The following is an 18,840-nucleotide window of genomic DNA, read 5'->3' on the forward strand; positions in this document are numbered from 1 at the left end:
TTTCCTCTTTGTAGTGGCTAGAAACTGGAAATAGAATGGATGCCCTTCAATTGGAGAATGACTGATAAATTTGTGGTATATGAAGGTTATGGAATATTACTGTTTACTGTTTTGTAAGAAATGACCAGCAGGATGATTTCTGAGAGGCCTGAAGAGATTTACATGAACTGATGTTAAGTGAAATGAGCAGGACCAGGCGATCATTGTGCACGACAACAACAATACTATATGATGATCAATTCTGATGGACCTGGCTCTCTTCAACAATGAGATGAACCAAATCAGTTCCATTTGTTCAGTAATGAAGAGAACCAGCTACACCCAGCAAAAGAACTCTGGGAAATGAGTTCTTCTGTTTTTATCATGCTATGAAAGAAAAATCAGATCAAAAAGGAAAAAAAACAAATGAGAGAAAAAAACGAGCAAGCAAAGAACAACAATAAAGGTGAAAATACTATGTTATGATCCACACTTAGTCCCTACAGCCTTCTCTGGGTGCTGATGGTTCTCTCCATCACCAATCACTTGGAACTGGCCTAAATCAACTCATTGTTGAAAAGAGCCAAGTTTGTCACAGTTGACAACAGTTGTTGTTGCCGGGTACACTGATCTGGTTCTGCTCACTTCCCTCAGCATCAGTTCCTGTCAGTCTCTCCAGGCCTCCCTGAAATCCTCCTGCTGATCATTTCTTACAGAACAATAATATTCCATAACATGCATGCACAACAAATTTATTCAGCCATTCCCCACTGATGGGCATCCACTCAACTTCCAGCTCCTTGGCACTACAAAAAGGGTTGGATATTAACACATTTTGTTAGCTAAGTTTTTTACATGAATAATGGCTCTAAAAATATAAGCATTGTGTGTTTCATTATTAATATTTTACCTTTTTTTTTTTTTTTTTTTTTTTTTTTGCTGAGGCAATTGGGGTTAAGTGACTTGCTAGGTCACACAGCTAGGTAGTTAGTGTCTGAGGTCAGATTTGAACTCAGGTCCTCCTGACTTCAGGGTTGGTGCTCTATCCATTGCGCCACGTAGCTGCCCCATCATTAATAAAGTGTAAAATACATATGTGAAAAATTAAAAGTAACAATTTTTCGACTCTATAAAAATGCTCCTTGAAAAAATATTTTAAAAGTCATTAGAAATACCATAACGCCATCGTTAGCCTGCCTGGCTTTCAGTTTTATCATGTGGAAACTGTCAGTCCCTTTCACATCTAAGTCTGCTCTCCCATGACTTAGGGGTAGGATTGGGTGTTAGGAAGTGTTCACTGTGATTAGTGTGTCACTGGGGCTTTAAAAATACTTGGTGATTGACTGGCTGATTTCATTGTTCTGGGTAGCTCCTCTATCAGGACTGATCAGGGTTACAGTTTTCTGCAATTTCGAGTTTTAGGTATAGTTCCTGGAGGCACTGAGAAGCTTCCAGGACCTTCCCCAAGTCTTGCAACAATCTTGGTGTCTGAGAAAGCGTTAGAAGGTACTAGCATTAGGGAGTATTGGAAAAGTGGGATTTTGTGACACGTGAAGGAAGCCAGAGACAACTACCCATTTATGAAAGAAGTAGAACCTGGGGGCTGGCCTCAAGGGTCATTGCATCCAAGCCTCTCCTTTTATAGGTGAGTAAACAATCCCAGAGAGGCCACAAAATGAATTATGGAGAGGCAGGATTTGAACCCAGCTCCTTGGGCTCCAGAGTCAGCACTCTTTTGCACTGTGCTCAGGTGCCAAGTGATTTTTGTCTTTCTGCGAAGAGCCGTAGCACTAGGAAAGCCTGCCTTCATTGTCATTTTTAACGTGTTTGATTTATAAAGATTAAAAGTTACTAAGTGCAAGGAAACAAAAAGGACTAGGATAAAGGCTAGGGCAAATGTGATGAACAGTAAGGTTCTTAACAGCTTTTTTTCCATTATACAATTTAATATCTAATAGACAAGAGGTTTGAGTCAGGTGAAAAAGAGGTGACTTTGGAACACAGCATCTGGAAAGGAGGCACTTGAGGATGGATGCTAGATGAAGTGGTTATGGACCCGGGGAGGGGCTTCATGAGGCTGATGAGCAAGTGGCTGATCTTTCAGGTCACAAACATTTTTTAGAGCTCCAGGAAGTAGGAGAGGGTAAAGACAGGGACGTCAGCAAAGGCGCCTTCTGGCCCGACCTTTCTTTACCCTGGCAGTGAAAATGGGTCCTAGAAAGAGGGAGCAGCTACATTCTTGGGGTGGAGGTGGGGAAGCATAGGGAAGGTGCCTTCTTTCCTGTTGGTTTGCACATGACCAACTTAGAGGCTCTGGAATCAGCTGGTGTGGTGGGACCTGGAGGTAACAAGTGGTTTTAGTCAAATTTGTATAATCTAGTTGAGAGTTTCTGTTTTCATAATGAAAAGTGATGAAATAATCCTCTACTATGAAGTTGTGTAAGATTTTAAGTCTGGGAGAAGATTCTGGGAAGGTGTGGAGTAGGGCAGAAAATTGCAAGTTTTCCAGATCTCCCCCCCCAAACCAGACAAAGCAAGGCCTCAGGGTGAACGGCTCCTCCTGAGCCTGATCTGAAGAAAGCTACAAGGAGGTTTGACCTATGTGAATTGTAAACATCTCCAGGCTAGTTCCCTGAAACAGTGAGTGCAGAGGCCTGAGGTTAGTTGGGTTGGGAGACTGCCCCGGCCCGACCCCAGGCAGTGGCCTCTGAGTTGGAGAAGACTGAGGGAACTTGCTCTGATAAGGGATGCCAGGCCCAGTTGTGCTGCTGAGATGTGACCCTGGGTGAGAAAGAATCAGCACTTGGCTGGGAAGTGTGGAAGCAGGGGGGCAGGATGCCCTGGCTGCTAAGAGAAATGAGCAGAACCAGGAAATCGTCGTACATGGCAACAAGAAGACTATACGAGGATCAATTCTGACACATGTGGCTCTTCTCAACAGTGAGGTGATTCAGGCCAGTTCCCATGATCTTGTAATGGAGAGAGCCATCTGCCCCAGAGAGAAGACTGTGGGAATGAGTGTGAATCAGAACAGAGTATTTTCATTCTTTTTGTTGTTTGCTTGCATTTTTTTCTCATCCCCCCCTTTTGATCTGATTTTTCTTGTGCAAGATAATTGTATAAATATGTATACATATATTGGATTTAACATATATTTTTAACATGTTTAACATATATTGGGCTACTTGCCATGTAGGGGAAGGAGGTGGGGAAAGGGGAAAAATTGGAACACAAGGTTTTGCAAGGGTCAATATTGAAAAATCATCCATGCATATGTTTTCAAAATAAAAAGCTTTAATAATAATAATAATAAAAGAATTAAGAAGCTAAGGGAATTGGGGTGGGGGGGGATAAAGAAGGGATTTTTAGAGGGAACCCTACTCATATCAGGTCTGCATTAAAGAGAAAACAATATTTACAATTAGAAGGGAATAAAAGTCATCTAACTTTTAAAGAAATAAGACGGTGAGGGAATAGGATAAGGAGAGGTATGGAAGGGTATACAGATTAATAATGTGAATTAGATAAAAGTGGAGAGAGAGAGAGGTTAAGAAAGGGATCTTTTGAGGTGGAGTAGGTTAAGTAATGGGAAAGGGAGATAGAAATAAAGTAGAGAAGTCAGGAGGAATAGGAAGTGACACACAAACATAAAATAAAAATCAGAGGTAGAATTTATGTGAAAAAAGGAGGGATAGTAATCATGACAGCAGACAAAGTTAAAGCTAAAATAGATTTAATCAAAAGAGAAAAATAGGGAAACTACACAATGTATCAACCATATTAATCAGCATTGTTTTAAACTATTAAAAATAACTAGACAGTATGAGGTTGGAATATTGCTGTGGTGTAAGAAATGAGTTGATAGCTAGAAAAATATAGAAAGATTTGGCCTTAAGAAGGAAGAGGTTATCCACCTTCAGAGAAATGGAGGCCCAATAAGTATAGTCTGGTCTTACATAGATGCATATGAATGTGTATGCATAGATAAGTATATAGAGATCTAGTTGTGTGTATGGGAAAGTAGGAGTGAGCTCTGTGTGTTTGTATGGTACAAACATCAGCAAACTTGAAGGGAAAGAAATGCTTTTCCTTGAGTATATCAGGAGCCCAGGGGAAGGTGGGCTTCTTTGCAGGGAGCAAAGGAATAATTGTAGGAATGGTTGCTGGAAGTCCTTTTCCATGTGGGGTCTTCTGTCCAAAGAGCGAATGTGTAAAGCATTTAACATACCTGAAATTGCTCGGTAAATACTAGCTGCTGTTATTATTATTATTATAATCCTTGAGAAGGGCTCCCTGGGCTTGATAGAACCTTTTGCTCCCCCTGGGAGCCCTTTCAGGTCCCTGGCTGGCCTGTGTGCTCTCCTGTAGGCGGCAGCCTGGAGTCAGAATCCTAACAGGATTGCTGTTTTATCTCAGATCCATCAAAGCTGGTACCTTGCCTGGGTATCATTATCCTGAATTTTCTAGACATGGTAGTTAAAGGAGGTCGGGGCTGTCTGGCTCATGGGGAGTTCCATCGCATCAGGGAGATATCTGGTCTTTAGCCTGGAAAGTTGAAGATCCTGAAAGCGTAGACATAGATGTTTGTGGTTATTGTAGCACCCGTGTCCAACCACTTCTGCTCCTTCTGGGATGCCGGGGCGGGTCTGGTTTTGCTTTTAGTGACACGAATGATTTTGCTCTTGAAGTTCAAGGAAGATAATGTTCCCCCATCCCGTGCCCCCAGAATTGTGCATGTCCTTTTGCTCTCATCGGCTCCCTTGGCTTTAGCTCCTACTCTCAGTTGTGCCAACTCTACCTGGGCAGCCCTGGGCCCCTGAGCTCCATTCTCAGCTGCCTGCCTGAGGACATTGGAACTTGATGAGTTGAATCTTTATTTCTAGATTATAAATCTCTAAGTACTGTATGCGCTGGCTACCTCACTGGCTGGAGGATTTGACCTTAGGAGGAAATAAAGCTTCAGTTTGCTCTGAGTGCTTGTCTCCCTGGCAAGCTGATTGATGCTGTTCCTGTTCCAGAACTTTTTGAATTTGAATTTGAATTTGAAGCTTTTTGAATCTCCTTGGTGTGGCCAGGGATCCAGGTTCTGGACCTCACTTGCTCAGCTTCAGACACTCGGAACTAGTTGAATTTCCGAACTGGATCTTGGGAGAGAGAGCTGGGAGGCTCCGAGGCCACTGGTCCCATGTTTTCATCATGTAGGGGAAGGAGCTGAGACCAGAGAGGTGACCGAGAGTGGGTGGGATTTGACTCTCTGACTCCAGTTGCCATGATGTTAGGGTTTCTGAGACCAGATAGACCTGTGTGTATCTGGCCATGGAGCTCCTCTTGTTTTTCCTTGAAGACCATCAGGAAAGGCCAACATTTGTTCTCAAGGTTCTCCCTTCTATTTTGGGATTGATCTGAAGGTTAGACGGGTTGTCTTCAGCTCAGTCTCAATTGGCACCTCGTGCTGCCCTGTGTAGAGGTGAGAATACCTTACATCTGTACTTCAGATGAGGGGAGGGGACAGGACAGCTGGGAGGCCCTTGAAGAAAGGGGATTTTTTTTCCCCTAGAGCTTTTATGCCGCTCCATTCCTCTGGAAACGAGGGCTTCCCGGGAAAAGCACTTCATGCAGTGTTCTCGGTTCCAGATTTCGTGTAAGTTTGAGATTTGCTCTTAGCGGATTAGTCACACTTAAAAATGAGTGGGATCTACAGAAAGAGCTGCCTGTGCTGGTTCTTGGTTTTGTTCTTTATTAGCTCATGCAATTATTCCAAGAATTTGTGTGATCTTGGGCTCTGAAAGGCTGTTTAATCTTTGTGGGTCTTACTTTTAAAAATTATGGAACATTAGTTACATGTAAAAACCACACACATGCACATACACTCTCTCTTTCCCTTTTTCCTCTTTTTTTCTTTTTCTTTTTCTTTTTTTTATTATTATAATAACTTTTTATTGACAGAACCCATGCCAGGGTAATTTTTTTTACAACATTATCCCTTGCACTCACTTCTGTTCCGATTTTTCCCTCCCACCCTCCACCCCCTCCTCTAGATGGCAAGCAGTCCTATATATGTTGAATATGTTGTAGTATATCCTAGATACAATATATGTGCAGAACCGAACAGTTCTCTTGTTGCTCAGGGAAAATTGGATTCAGAAGGTAAAAATAACCCGGGAAGAAAAACAAAAATGCAAACAGTTTACATTCATTTCCCAGTGTTTTTTCTTTGGGTGTAGTCTTTTTCTTTCTCTTTCTCTTTTTCCTTTTCCTCTCTCTCTCTCTTTCTCTTTCTCTCTTTCTTTCTCCTCTCTCTCTCTTTGTCTTCCTCTTTCTCTTTTTCCCTTCTCTTTCTCCTCTCTCTCTCCTAGGCCAGGAGTGGTTTCTTGGTTGAAGTGCTGATTCTTGTTTTTTGCTGAGTTTATGGAATGAAGGTTGGGACCCTCCTATGAGTCAAGGATTGGTGGGGATGATTACTGCAGTTTTATTTTATTTATTTTTTTACTTTTCCATAGTTATATAGAGAACATAGATATGTCTTGTATTAGATTTCACTTTTGTCTAAGGAGAAAAGTGAATTTACCAGCCTATCCTATGTTTGACTATGCATGTATTCTTAAACTTTTCTCCCTTGTGTTTTAATTTACATTTTCTCATTTTTGAGTCGAGAACTTTCGGAACTTTCCTAGGACTTGTAGTCAAATGCACTTTTCATTCTGACGCTTGTGGTCTCTACTTTCCAGAACCGCAAAGTCAATCCAATACAGTCATGTTTAACGCTGTCAGAATGTTTGACGGTCTATTTAGTTTGGGCCCTCTGTGACATGAAGACCAAGAATAAGTGAAGTAGATCTGAGTAGCTGCTTGGATTTGTGGGTGCCAATCAGAGCTTCCCTTCCCTTCAGGTGAATAAAAAGCCCCACTGTGTGCCCAGCACAGTGCTTAAAGACTTGGAATGCGAAGGAAAAAGCACACCTGCCTCTGTTCACATTTCTCATTAGAGATGACTACACATAGGAGAATTCAGCTGAAGGATGGACTGAGAAGGCCCACTGAGTCCTAAGAGGGTCACAGCAGGCAGATGGCAGTGCCAGGAGCCTGAAGCACAGTGCCAGGCAGATGTGAGGCCCATGAGAAAGAGCATCCAAGCAGTGGAAGTAGTCCTTTCCTGGGGTTTAGGGAGAGGGAAAGCAAGGATTGTCAGCAGGGAAGGTACTCCATGGTCTGGTTTCCTCATCAGTGAGAATCAAATTGGGTCGTAGTGCATCAGCTCGCACAGTCAGGGTCTGCTGGGTGTATGATGCCAGTCATTGAGGACAGGGCTTTCAGGGCAGGAGTCAGCAGGGCCGGCCGTGGAGTCGGGAAGATGGGCCCCTGCAGACAGGTCTGCTGTAGAAAAGCCTGACCCTGTCCTTGCTTTCTAAGTCATGGCCACATTCTTAATTTTAGAGAGAGATAGAAGGCTTTGAATGTATGGCCAAGGATAACGTGGGCTATATTCTGTAAGGGAAAAAAACAGGCTTCTTGCTATTACTCAACACCTTATTTTTATTTCAGCTTCATTTCTAAATATAGCCTTACCACAGTCCTGAAAGCTGTTTTTGTAACAGCATGAATAAAAAGGTCAGCCATCATTTTTTGGCCATGCCTGACATTGCATGCAGAATCACTGCGTCCTTAGGGGCACATCTGCCTGTGTTCACTGCTCTGAATTCTTCACAGTCATTGTTTCTTCAGTTACGGTCACATTATACTCATACCCCAGTTTGTTTAGTTTTCCTCCAGACAATGGACATCTTTGGTTGTGGCTGGAGCTGCTTCACAGGGATATTTCTGGGTCGCAGGGAATCCAGGAGCTTTGGAAGGTTTGGAGCAGCAGTGCCATCGTATGTATGGTTTTGTAGTTTCTGCTGTCTGCTCAGTTTCCTTTTTATTTGGTTGTGAACAATCTGATTAGTCTCATGGGCTTTTCCCTTTCTTGCTCCCCAAACCTATTTCCTAAAGTCTTCACTATCCTGCTTATGTCCATTTTTCTGTTGGAAGTGACCGAGTATCAGGGTCTTTTTAAAGATGATTTTGGTTTTGGAGTTAATTTAGAGGAACAATATCAAGTACAGGTGAGGAAAATGTCATTCTGGGGATAGTTAGAAGGAATGAAAGAGCCTCTGTTTACAATGAGCTTTCATTGGAATGGGGGAGACAATGTAGATACGAATTTAACCCACACAAAGTAGTTAAAACATAAGGTAGTTTGGAGGCTTCAAGCTACTTGTAGAAGGAAAAGAGGGAGGTCAAGGTGGCCAAGGAGGAAGTGCCCAGGCCAGAGCCGGTGAGGAGATATGGGGTTTGGAGGCTTAGTGGCCTCGAGGAGCCGAGAAGGACCAGTTTGACTGGATCGTGCGGTGGAGGAGGCTGCCAGGAGGGCCGAGGCTGGGGCGAGAAGGCTGTGTGCACGTGATATCTTGGAGACGGTAGGAAGCCACAGGAGGGGGTTAAGGAAAATCATTTTGTCCTCTGGCGAGGGATGTCAGGTTGCTGGGGTGATCCAGGCAAGAGCCTGAGCTAAGGCAGCTGCCGTGGGAGAAGTGGGGGGGGAGGGAGGGGGGGAAGGGATGTCAGCTACCAGAGCGGGGAAGGCAGCAACAGCAGGATTTAGTGTGGGCTGAGCAAGAGTGCAGATCCCCAGACGGGGCTGAGCTCTGCACCTCAGACAGGGAGAGGCGGGTGCTCCCATGGACAGAAATAGGGAAATTCAGAGGGGAGGATTTTGGGGGGAAAGGTTACTTCTTAGTTTGTTTCCCTTACCAATGAGCTTTGCACTAGAAAGACAAGAATAAAAATGGCTAAGAGGGGGCGTGGCAACTGAGAGTAAGCAAGGAAATAATAGGCCATTTCACTAACGTTGGAGTTGGTCTCTGGGCGCTGAAGTACCTCCATAGGTCCTGAAAGACCTGGAAAGTGTGATTGCCAGACCTTCACTTGGCACTTGTTGAGAGGGAGAGGAGATGCCACGGCTGGGCAAGGGCCGCTGCCCCTGATTTTTAGTGCCTCCTTTAGGCCGGGGACCCGAGCACTTTGCAACAGGATTCTAGAATGAGTGGTGGAAGGCACGGGGAGTGAGCACCCAGAGAAGCAGCAGCGGCGGCTTTCCCTCAGAACCCATCTCGATTGGAGGCCAGCAGTCCTGCCCGTCTGCTAGCATTGGGCTCGGGGGCTCAGCCCGGGCGCCCAAGAGGCAGTGGGTCTGTGGACGCAGGTGCTGAAGGCTGGGACTCCGGGGCCCACGGCTTTAAAGATGCAACCGGCCCGTCTCCTTTATAGAGACCCCAGATCCCACCGCCGGGGTTTGTGTGAATTGGTCCCTTCCCGCCTCCCAGTTGGGGCTCTCCTCTGGGGCAGCATGCAGCTCACTCTGCTTGGCACCCGGGAGGCCTCTAGAGGGCTGTAGGCCAGGGAGATGGGTGGCCCTCACATCCCTGGAAGTCTCCCTGCCACAGCTGGGCCTCGGAATGCCCATCCGAGGCTTTGCTTCGGCCACTGCCCCGCGCCCCCTGTGCCCAGCACTTTTCCTCATGATGCTTTCTCCCTTTGGTTTTCCCAGGTCCCAGCCCATCTCCTCCCCAGCCGTCTTCCACTTCGGACACGCGGAGACGCTGCTGCCGCTGCTCTCTCTGATGGGCTACTTTAAGGACAAGGAGCCCCTCACGGCTCACAATTACAAGGAGCAGACGCAGCGCCAGTTCCGGAGCGGCCACATCGTCCCCTACGCGGCCAATCTCATATTTGTGCTTTACCACTGCGAGCGCCCTGAGACGCCGGCCCGCGAGTACCAGGTGCAGCTGCTCCTGAACGAGGAGCCGCTGCCCTTCGTTCACTCCGCCGAGACTGTCGCCACATATCAGGAGCTGAAGGAGCACTACCGGGACGTCCTGCAGAGCTGCCGCTCGGACCGGGACTGCACCGTGCCCAGTATCAACATCACCTCTGATGAGCTGTGAGGGACTGTCGTGGCTCCAGAGCTCACGGGTACGGCGCTGGCGGCATAAACCGCAAGTATTTCTGACTTCAGAGAAGTGGGTTGTGAACCTGGAATTTGTTGGTGGAAAATAATTTTGTACCAAGATAGTTGGAGGAAAAAAAATTTTAATCATAATTGGTGGCCCGGGCCACATCCAATGCAATGTTTACAGAAATGATTTCAAATTTTATTGATCATACAGTCCTGGCTGCTAAATTTGATTTCAGAATGATACTTGAAAATGCTGGAGTAACCAAATTATCTCTCTAGATTCAGATGCAATGAAGTCTAGGAACTCAGCTCCTTGGATTTTGCGGACGACCTCTCAAGCCTTAAGCAGGGATAGTCTTCTTGGAGGAAAGGGTTAAGAAAAAAAATTAATCAACTGGAATTATAACTTTCTATGGAAGGTAGCTATATTTTTCTCTAATCGAGAGCTGTTAAAACGTTAAACATTTTATGTCTGATTTAAGACGACATTTTGACTGACAGATTTAGAAATAAGCTCTGTTTGTCATTAGTATCCCTATGGCGTGTTGACACTCTGGAGACGAAATGCTTTGTGGCCTCTCAATAAGTCCTTTCACGAATGTGATGCCAGTTTTACATTTATAAAAATGGAGGAATAGGATGGTCAGGATCAAGTCAGTTTCCTCATTCCTTTGATTAGCTTTCTTCTATTCTCTTATTTTGTACCCCTCCTATCATTATTAGCAGAAACAGTTTATTTGAAAAAGGCTTTATGTTGCCTGGTCTAGCTCATTAGAATTGTAACACTATGCTGAGTGCCATGAAAGTGTTTGTAAGAATAATATTGATTATGATGATGATAATTCTCTTAATGACTTAGATACTAAGTGAAGAATTATCCGATCACCTGAACTCTGTGTGATTTTCTGCTCTTTGCATGGCAATATTCCTCTCCTTTGAAGGGATGGAAGGAGGAAGGTAATGGAGAAATGGTGAAGTAAGAGAAATTCAGACATCAGAACATTATATTAGAAGATCAATTTTCTTAAATAAAATTAGATCTTACATATTAAAACAGATTTTTAATCACATGAGAAATGAACTCTTTTCAAGTGAGAAACGGCTTTTTCTGAACATTTTGTTAACCTTATTGGATTTCGGTACAGAAAATATGATTAATTTAAACCACCAGTTAATAAAATCTTTCATTTTTAATAAGTGAACAGATCAAAACAATCCCTATTGTAGACATGCGAGTCCACACACACGATACACATGTACACACATGCACATGTACTCCCATCTACACCCTCTCTCCCTGAAATCCGGCCTTCTAGATGAAAGGACCCCAGAGTCTCTGAGTTCCTGCTCTGATACACAGGCTGACCTCCCATTGTTCTGGGCAGTTGTCAATCAAGCCTCCCAGAAGTCCGACCCTGCCAGGCCAGAGATGCAAGTAGGGAAGGAACTTGGACTCTGATGGGGGAATGTGGGAAAGGGAAGTGTGGATTTGTCTTCCTGGAGGACATTTCCATAATGAATCTTCCTTACTCTGAAATAATAGAACGTCCTGTGTTCCTCCCAGCCCCATGTGTGTGCTCACACCCACGGGGCTCGTATGTGTGTCACTTGTTAAAAGAGCCCCTTCAGGGCAGTCCCACATGCATTTGATATCTGCCCCAAGCCCGTGGAACACGACTAGTGTAAATTGGGATAGGGTGTGTAAGAGCTCCACGTCCCCACACACAGCCTGGGTCAGGGCACGCCTCCATTTCTTAGAGCCGCCTGTTTGTTGGGGTTCAGGAAGGATGGATTCTCAGGTTTGGGGGCAGCCCTGGCTACTGAGAAATCCTGTTTTCCAATCATCCTCAGCTAACTAGAACATTCTGTTCCCAGGGCATTCTGTTCAGATATTGGCTTGGGGAACAGATGAAGTGAAAGAATTAAACGCACTTTCTTCTCACGCCTGCCTTGACTTTCACGTCCTTTTGGTTAGCAGCATCTCTCAAAACACATCCTGGTGAGAGATGGGTTTTTGTTTACTGAGTGCTAACAGCTTATAAAAATAAATTAGAATTTCAGGAGATAATGATTTTCTAGGTTTCCAAAGTAAATAAATGACAGAAGTATTCAGTTTAGCATCTCGATGATGGGAAGAACACTGCACCTCGAGGGAGGAGGCCCTAGGATTGGGTGCCGGCTTTGACCCTTGTGTGTGTGACCCTGGACAGATCACAACCCTTCTCGGAACTTCACTGGGCTCAGATGTCCGAGGGGCATCCTAGCAGATAGCTTCTTGCACAATTGTGGAGGAAACACCACAGCTGAAGGTCGACAGAAAAGCGCATGGTAGCCCTTGGGATGAGGCTGGCAGCTTGGAATGGCTGAAGAAATATAGCTTAAGGATGACCTTTTCAGGCACAATCTGAGATTTTTTCTGAAGGATCTTGATTGTCCAGAATGCTCATGAAGGCAACTTCATTTGATGTGGTCATTTTGTCCTCAGGAGGGATGTTGTGAAATCCAGGTGAATTTTGTGTTTGCCAATAAATTTAATCTCATGGGAAAATGATGAAAGGTGTGATGTGAATATAATTTTGTTTTAAAACGCGTGGACAGCTTTGGATCCAGCGGTATTTTATTTAATGGGACTGGCTGTTCCCAAAATCCTTGGACCAAGTAGGAAGTTGAGGTTTTACGCTGCCCTCGCTTAGTTGGAATGACCTGGGAGTGTTTATTTGAATCAGCCCCTTTAAAGTGAGCTTGGAGATGCTTACTTACAGTGGGTTAAAAAGAATCTAAAATTTTCCACAAGTTGTTTGACCTTAGGGTCCAGTAGGACAGCAGAGTTAGCGTGCTTGCATTCATTAGCACTCGATTTTTTTGTGGGGAGAACAGTGAAATGGTGATTATTACTGAAGCCGCTCCTGTTCTAGGAAACTCGGGAGGTTTTTGGCTGTGGTGCTTCTTCTCCCTCCTCTTGGAAATGACTGAAACGGGAGAATTTGGGGATGAAAATTAGTGAGGCTAAGTGAGCATGAGCTACTGTTGCCATGCTGCATCGGGGGAGCCGAATGTGATGGTGCGAATGCCCCCACTGTGCTTCTGGAAATGACTCTGGTCCAATCTCTTATCTTCATCTCTGTTTAATGCGAGACTTGGAAGTGCACTGAAGTCATAGTCAGTGAACACAGTGTACTGTTTACCAAAAGAACAAAGCATGGGCCTTTGTTTTGTTTTTCCGTGTTTATACTTTGATCGTTGTGCAGATAATCATTTATGTTAACTTTGTGCTTCAGCTTTAAGTTTATCTTTCAAAATAAAATGGATGTGTATTTATTGAGTCAATTTAATATCTGGGACTTTGCAGAGATCCATGTCACCTTACTGACCTGGAAGGCAATAGAGCACTTAGGTGGTATCTATATGTACTTTGTAGTGATTGGAACTTACCGTCTTTTATAATGTGTAAACTTAAAAATAAATGTTTTGTTTTGAACTATTGTTTTTTCTTCATTGGAATTGTTTTCCTTTGTGTCTTCAGAATTTTATCCTTCAGCATCTCCCAGTTCTCCTGGGCAGACTTGTCTTGTAGAATTTTGATCCACGGGGTCCTACCTATCTTTCTTTCCAAGTAGGAAAAAAAATAACAAAATTTAACTGTTTAAAAATATCAAGGAAATTAATGGGGGGAAAAAAAGTGAAAGAAGGTGGCCTAGCTGTTATACTAGATCTCAAACTGTGTTCTAAAGCAGTAGTGATCTAAAATGGTTCTGGCTAAGAAATTGAGTGGAGGAATCATGGAATAGATTCGGTACACAATATACAGTAAGTAATGGCTGCAGTAATATAGTATTTGGTAAACTCAAAGATCAAATCTTTGGGGACAAGAACTTTCTATCTGCAGGAAGGGGGAGAGTGATAGAAGAGAGAGAATATTGAGGAGGGGGATGGCAAAATGCTTTTGAGAAGGGCTAGGGTGAAAGGAGAGAATAAATGGGGGAAATAAAGTTAGCAATAGTAATTAGGAAAAAGAATTTGGAAGCAAGTTTCTCTGAAGCCTTCATTTATCAAATTATAAGGAACTTGAGCCAGATGTATTAAAAAACAAAACAAAAAAACCAAAAACCATTCATCAGTTGACTAATGAGCAAAAGATATGTGCTACGCCCAAAGGGCTATAAAATCCTGCATGTCCTTTGACCTAACAATACCATTACTAGGCATGAATCCCAAAAAAGATTAAAAAAAAGGAAAAGGAAAAGGACCTATATGTACAAAAATATTTATAGCAGCTCTCTTCTCAGGGCAAAGAATTGGAAATTGATGGGTATCCATCAGTTGGGGATTGGCTGAATACATTGTAGTAAGTTATTGTGAAGGAATATTATTGTTTTATGGGAAATGATGAGCAGGATGCTTTCAGAAAAATCTGTCCAGTCCTCCATGAGCTCAAGCACGTACAAAGTAATAGCAACATTGGGTAATGATCAGCTGTGAATGACTGCTATTTTCAGCAATACAATGATCCATGACTAGGCTGAAGGACTTAAGATGAAAAATGCTCTCCATACTCAGAGAAATAAATGATTGTATCTGAATTGAAGCATACTTTTTTTTTCCTACTTTAATTTTCTTGAGGGTTTTTTGGGAGGATGGAGGATATTTCTATTCTTTTTGATAGCATGATGTTTATGGAAATGTTTTACAGTACTTCACATGTGGCTTCTTAAAGGAGGGTGGGAGTGGGGAGGAACGGAGAGAATCTAGAGTTCTAAGTTTTTAAAACAAATGTAAAAAATTGTTTTATGTGGAATTGGGTAAAACAATAAAGATATTAAATTTTAAAAAGAACTTGCAATCCAAGAAAACTGGCAAAAAATCAGGTATACACCAACTTCTCACACACATATCCAGCAAGGTAAGGTCAAAATGGGACCATAACAGGTGATATCATAAATAAATTAGGAGAACATGAGACAGTCTACTTGTTTCTTGCCTCAATCTATATATTTTCCTGCCTTTCAGACACCAGGACAAGCACTCTCAAGGATCTCTCTCAATCTCTGCTTTTATTAGCATACACTCTGCTTGATTACACAGAGACAGACAGTTTATGATTATATATCAGCATGTGTGGACGTGGGGGGAGGATCTGCTGACAAGAGCATACGCTGTTCCTTCCCTTTACAAAAGAAGTTTGAAGGGAGAAAAGGCCTGTTTCCCTGAACACGAGTAAAAGAGATGCAATTGCTACTGTCTTATTTTTTAAAATATTTTAATTCTGGTTGTATTCTGCTGTTGGGGGGGGGGGGGGGACAGGAAATTTGGAGAACATACATACCAGTGAAAGTGCTCCATCCTCGGCCAGAGCCTTTTTGAAAACGCAGCTTTTGTGGAATTTCTGAATGGTAAAGACATGGAGGGTTGAGTGGTGAAAATCCGCAGATTTCTCTGCTTTTATTTGGGGTTATTAAGGTTAGCCTCAGCAAAACTGCCAGATGACTGAAAGAACAATGTTATGTAGCTCCTCAGCCCTAGAGGGGAGACTTAAGAGAAGACTTAGGAGTTATGGATGAAAACAGCTAGATTTGGATCTAGACCTAAGGCTGAAGGCTGCGGCATCCAAAAAATTCATAAAAGAGAGACAGTCTTAAGACAAGAGTGGGGGAGTCAGGGAGAGAAGTATGATACTTTTGCCTCTGGGGATGCTTCTAAGGGATTATTTTCTTTGATAGTTCTTTTTTTCCCCCCTCTCCTGATTTCATTTTTTAATTTTTTTTTAAGGATCCCCCCCAGTTATATGTAAAAAAAATTTTTAGCATGCATTTTAACAAGATTTGGGATTCCAAATTTTCCTCCCTCCTTCCTTTTCTCCTCTCTTCCTAAATAGTAAGCAATTTGCTCTAGGTTATAAAATTTTTATTTATTTATTTTTTTAGCTAAGTGACACAGTGAATAGAATACTAGCTCTGGAATCAGGAAGACCAGAGTTCAAAAATAACCTTAGCCAATTCTAGTTGCACAATCCTGGGTAAGTCATTTAACCTCTGGCTCAGTTTCTTCATTTGTAAAATGAAGATAATAATAACCTACCTCCCAAAATTGTTGTGAGGAGCAAGTGAGATCATTGTTATTATAATTATTATTAAGTCCAGAGCTATAAATAGCATGCCACCCATGAACAGTTTGTGGCCCACAAAACTTCCAAGTGAAGCCTGAATCAGATTAAAATATAATTGAGAATTTTTAAAAAGTGATTAAATAAAAATTACAATAAAATATAGATAATACATGGTTTCCCAAGTCAATGTGTGACCCACAGGAATCTCTCAGTGGCCTGTGCTTCTAGATGAGCTTGCCATTCCTCATCTAGGTCCATCTTCCATTTTCTCCCAAAGAATTATAAGAGATAATATATAAAACCTTTGTTAAACCAAAGAACCTAGAGCCACAGCATCCTTATCTCCTATTTAGTCATCTTGTCAAAAAGGGAAATGATATTAATTTGACCTGGTTCTTTGTAAATCAGCCTGCTCATCTTTTGTCATTGTTTGTTTTGTTTCAACATTACATCTACGGATCATTCCTACTTTGTGAAACATTTTTTGTAATGATCAGGTAAAACTAATACTACAATAATCATACACACTTCACATCTGTAGCTCCCCACCACCCCCATTTCTACTAAAAAAAAAAAATCAAAGAAATCCACATATTCTCTCTTTTTTATTCCCCCAAGCTATTAGGACAAAAAAAAAAAAAAAAAAAAAAAAAGGAAAAAACTCTTATCACAAATAAGCAAAACATTTCCTCAAGACACATATATACATACATATATAGATATACTCACACGTGTAAGTATGTATGTATGATTATTTTTAATGATACATTTTAGAATTCTCCTGGGAATTGAAGTTAGGCTCACTGTCCCATAGGGGAATCCTGACCTTTTTTTTTTCCTGCCTTGTGAGATCTCTCCCATTTTCATAATTTTGGGCCAGTCAATGGTTCCTTCCATACCCATAGATGTAAATCATCTGAGTTAACTGACTTGAAATGATGAGGGGGAGCTCACTAGGTTCCCTCTTATGTTCTCCTTATTTATCTTGGGTATGAGCTGTCGGTTAAGTCATTTTTGTTATTTTTTCCTCATTGTAAAAATCATTCTTCATAGAAAATGCAAAACTAAAATGGACTCTTCAATCCAAGTTTCCATAATCCATCCATTGCAAGTAAATATCTACTCTTAAAACAGAGCTTTTTGTTGATACCGTCCCTTGTCATCTTTGACTCATTCTGGGCTTTAGGTTGGCTGACTGACACTCTTTTTACAAGTCTATGTCACAGTTTCAAGTTCATGTTCTGTTACAAGCTTTGCACCCATCTGTACATTATTTTTAAAATTTAGGTCAGTTCATTCCCTGTGTATCTATCTATATGGCCTCTTTAGAGAAAAAAAAAATTTTTTTTCCTCAGTGGAATTGTTTCTTGTGTCTTGGAGTCCTTCTAGATAGGCTTTTCCTGTAGAATTTCGGTCCATGGGATCCTATCTATTTTTCTCTGAACACTTTGAATTCAGAGCAAAAGTGAGAAAATGAGGGGATTGTTTTTGGAATAGGAAAGAAGATGCTTGGGCTCTCTTTTTTCAGTAAATTAGAAAATCAGTTCCTCTGTTGAAAGGGAGGGGGTGCTCATGAGTAGGCTGAGCCAATATAAGACAAAAGACAATTCTACTACCTAAACTGATCCAATTATTCAGTGCCATACCAATCAAATTACAAAAAATTATTTTACATAGCTAGAAGAAATAGCAAAATTCATCTGGTCAGGGATATGGAGGAAATTAATAAAGAACCTGAAGCAAGGTAGCCTAGCTATGCCAGATCTCAAACTGTATTCTATAGGGTAATCATCAAAACAGTCTAATACTGGCTAAGAAATAGAGCGATAGACACAACAGTAGATTACTATAGTAATTTAGTGTTTGAGAAGCAAAAAGATCAAGGTTTTTGAGAAAAGAATTCACTATTTGACAACTGCTGGGAAAACTAGAAAGCAGTTTGTCAGAAATATATAGACCACTATCTCACACATAATGTCTGCCAAAATGAGGTCAAAATATAAAGGGTGATACAGTAAGCAAATTAGGGGAGCATGGAATAATTTACCTAGCAGATCTATGGATAAGAAGAAGAATTTAGGAGCATTACTAGATATAAAATGGTTCATTTTGATTATTAAATTAAAGGTTTGCATAAATAAATTCAATACAACCAAGATTAGAAGGAAAGAAAACAGGGAAAATTTACAAGTATCTCTGATACAAGCATCATTTCTTAAATATATAGAGAACTGAGTGATTTATAAAACTATAATCTTTCCCCAATTGATAAATGGTCAAAGGATATGAACAGTTTTCAGACAAAAAGCAAAGCCATCTATAGCTAAAAAAACATTTTAAATCACTACTGATAGGAGAAATGCAAATTAAAACAATTCTGTGAGGTATCATCTCATACCCATCATTAGCTGATGGAAAAGAAAATGGAAATAATGTTGGAAGGGATGTGAGAAAATTGAGACACTGATGCGATGTTGGTGGACTGATAAATTGCATTTTGGAGAGCAATTTGGAACATGCCCAAAGGGCTATAAACTATATACAGCCTTTGATCTAGCAATATCACTATTAGGTCTGTATCCCAAAGAGATAAGGGGAAAAAATGGGCAAAGGACCTAATTGTACAAGGATATTTATAGTAGCTCATTTTGTGGTAAAGAATTGGAAACTGAGGAAATATTCACCCATTAATTGAGGAATGGCTGAACAAGGTGTGTATGATAGTGCTATATCATAGCATATGATATACATAGTGCTACTATAG

General features: G+C 41.8%; 1 protein-coding gene across 4 annotated transcripts in view; it reads left to right on the forward strand.

Moving 5' to 3' along the window:
- The window catches only part of MINPP1 (multiple inositol-polyphosphate phosphatase 1), a 30,222-nt gene extending 16,766 nt beyond the window's left edge, over positions 1-13,456 (forward strand). For all 4 annotated transcript variants that reach the window (XM_031956977.1, XM_031956976.1, XM_031956975.1 and 1 more), the window contains exon 5: positions 9,566-13,456. In XM_031956977.1, the coding sequence (XP_031812837.1) occupies positions 9,566-9,962 (397 nt within the window). In that variant the 3' untranslated portion in view covers positions 9,963-13,456. The remainder of the gene's footprint in view (positions 1-9,565) is intronic.
- The last annotated feature ends 5,384 nt before the right edge of the window (positions 13,457-18,840 follow it).

Source organism: Sarcophilus harrisii, chromosome 2, assembly GCF_902635505.1.
Source record: "Sarcophilus harrisii chromosome 2, mSarHar1.11, whole genome shotgun sequence".
In the NCBI taxonomy this organism is placed as follows: Eukaryota; Metazoa; Chordata; class Mammalia; order Dasyuromorphia; family Dasyuridae; genus Sarcophilus; species Sarcophilus harrisii.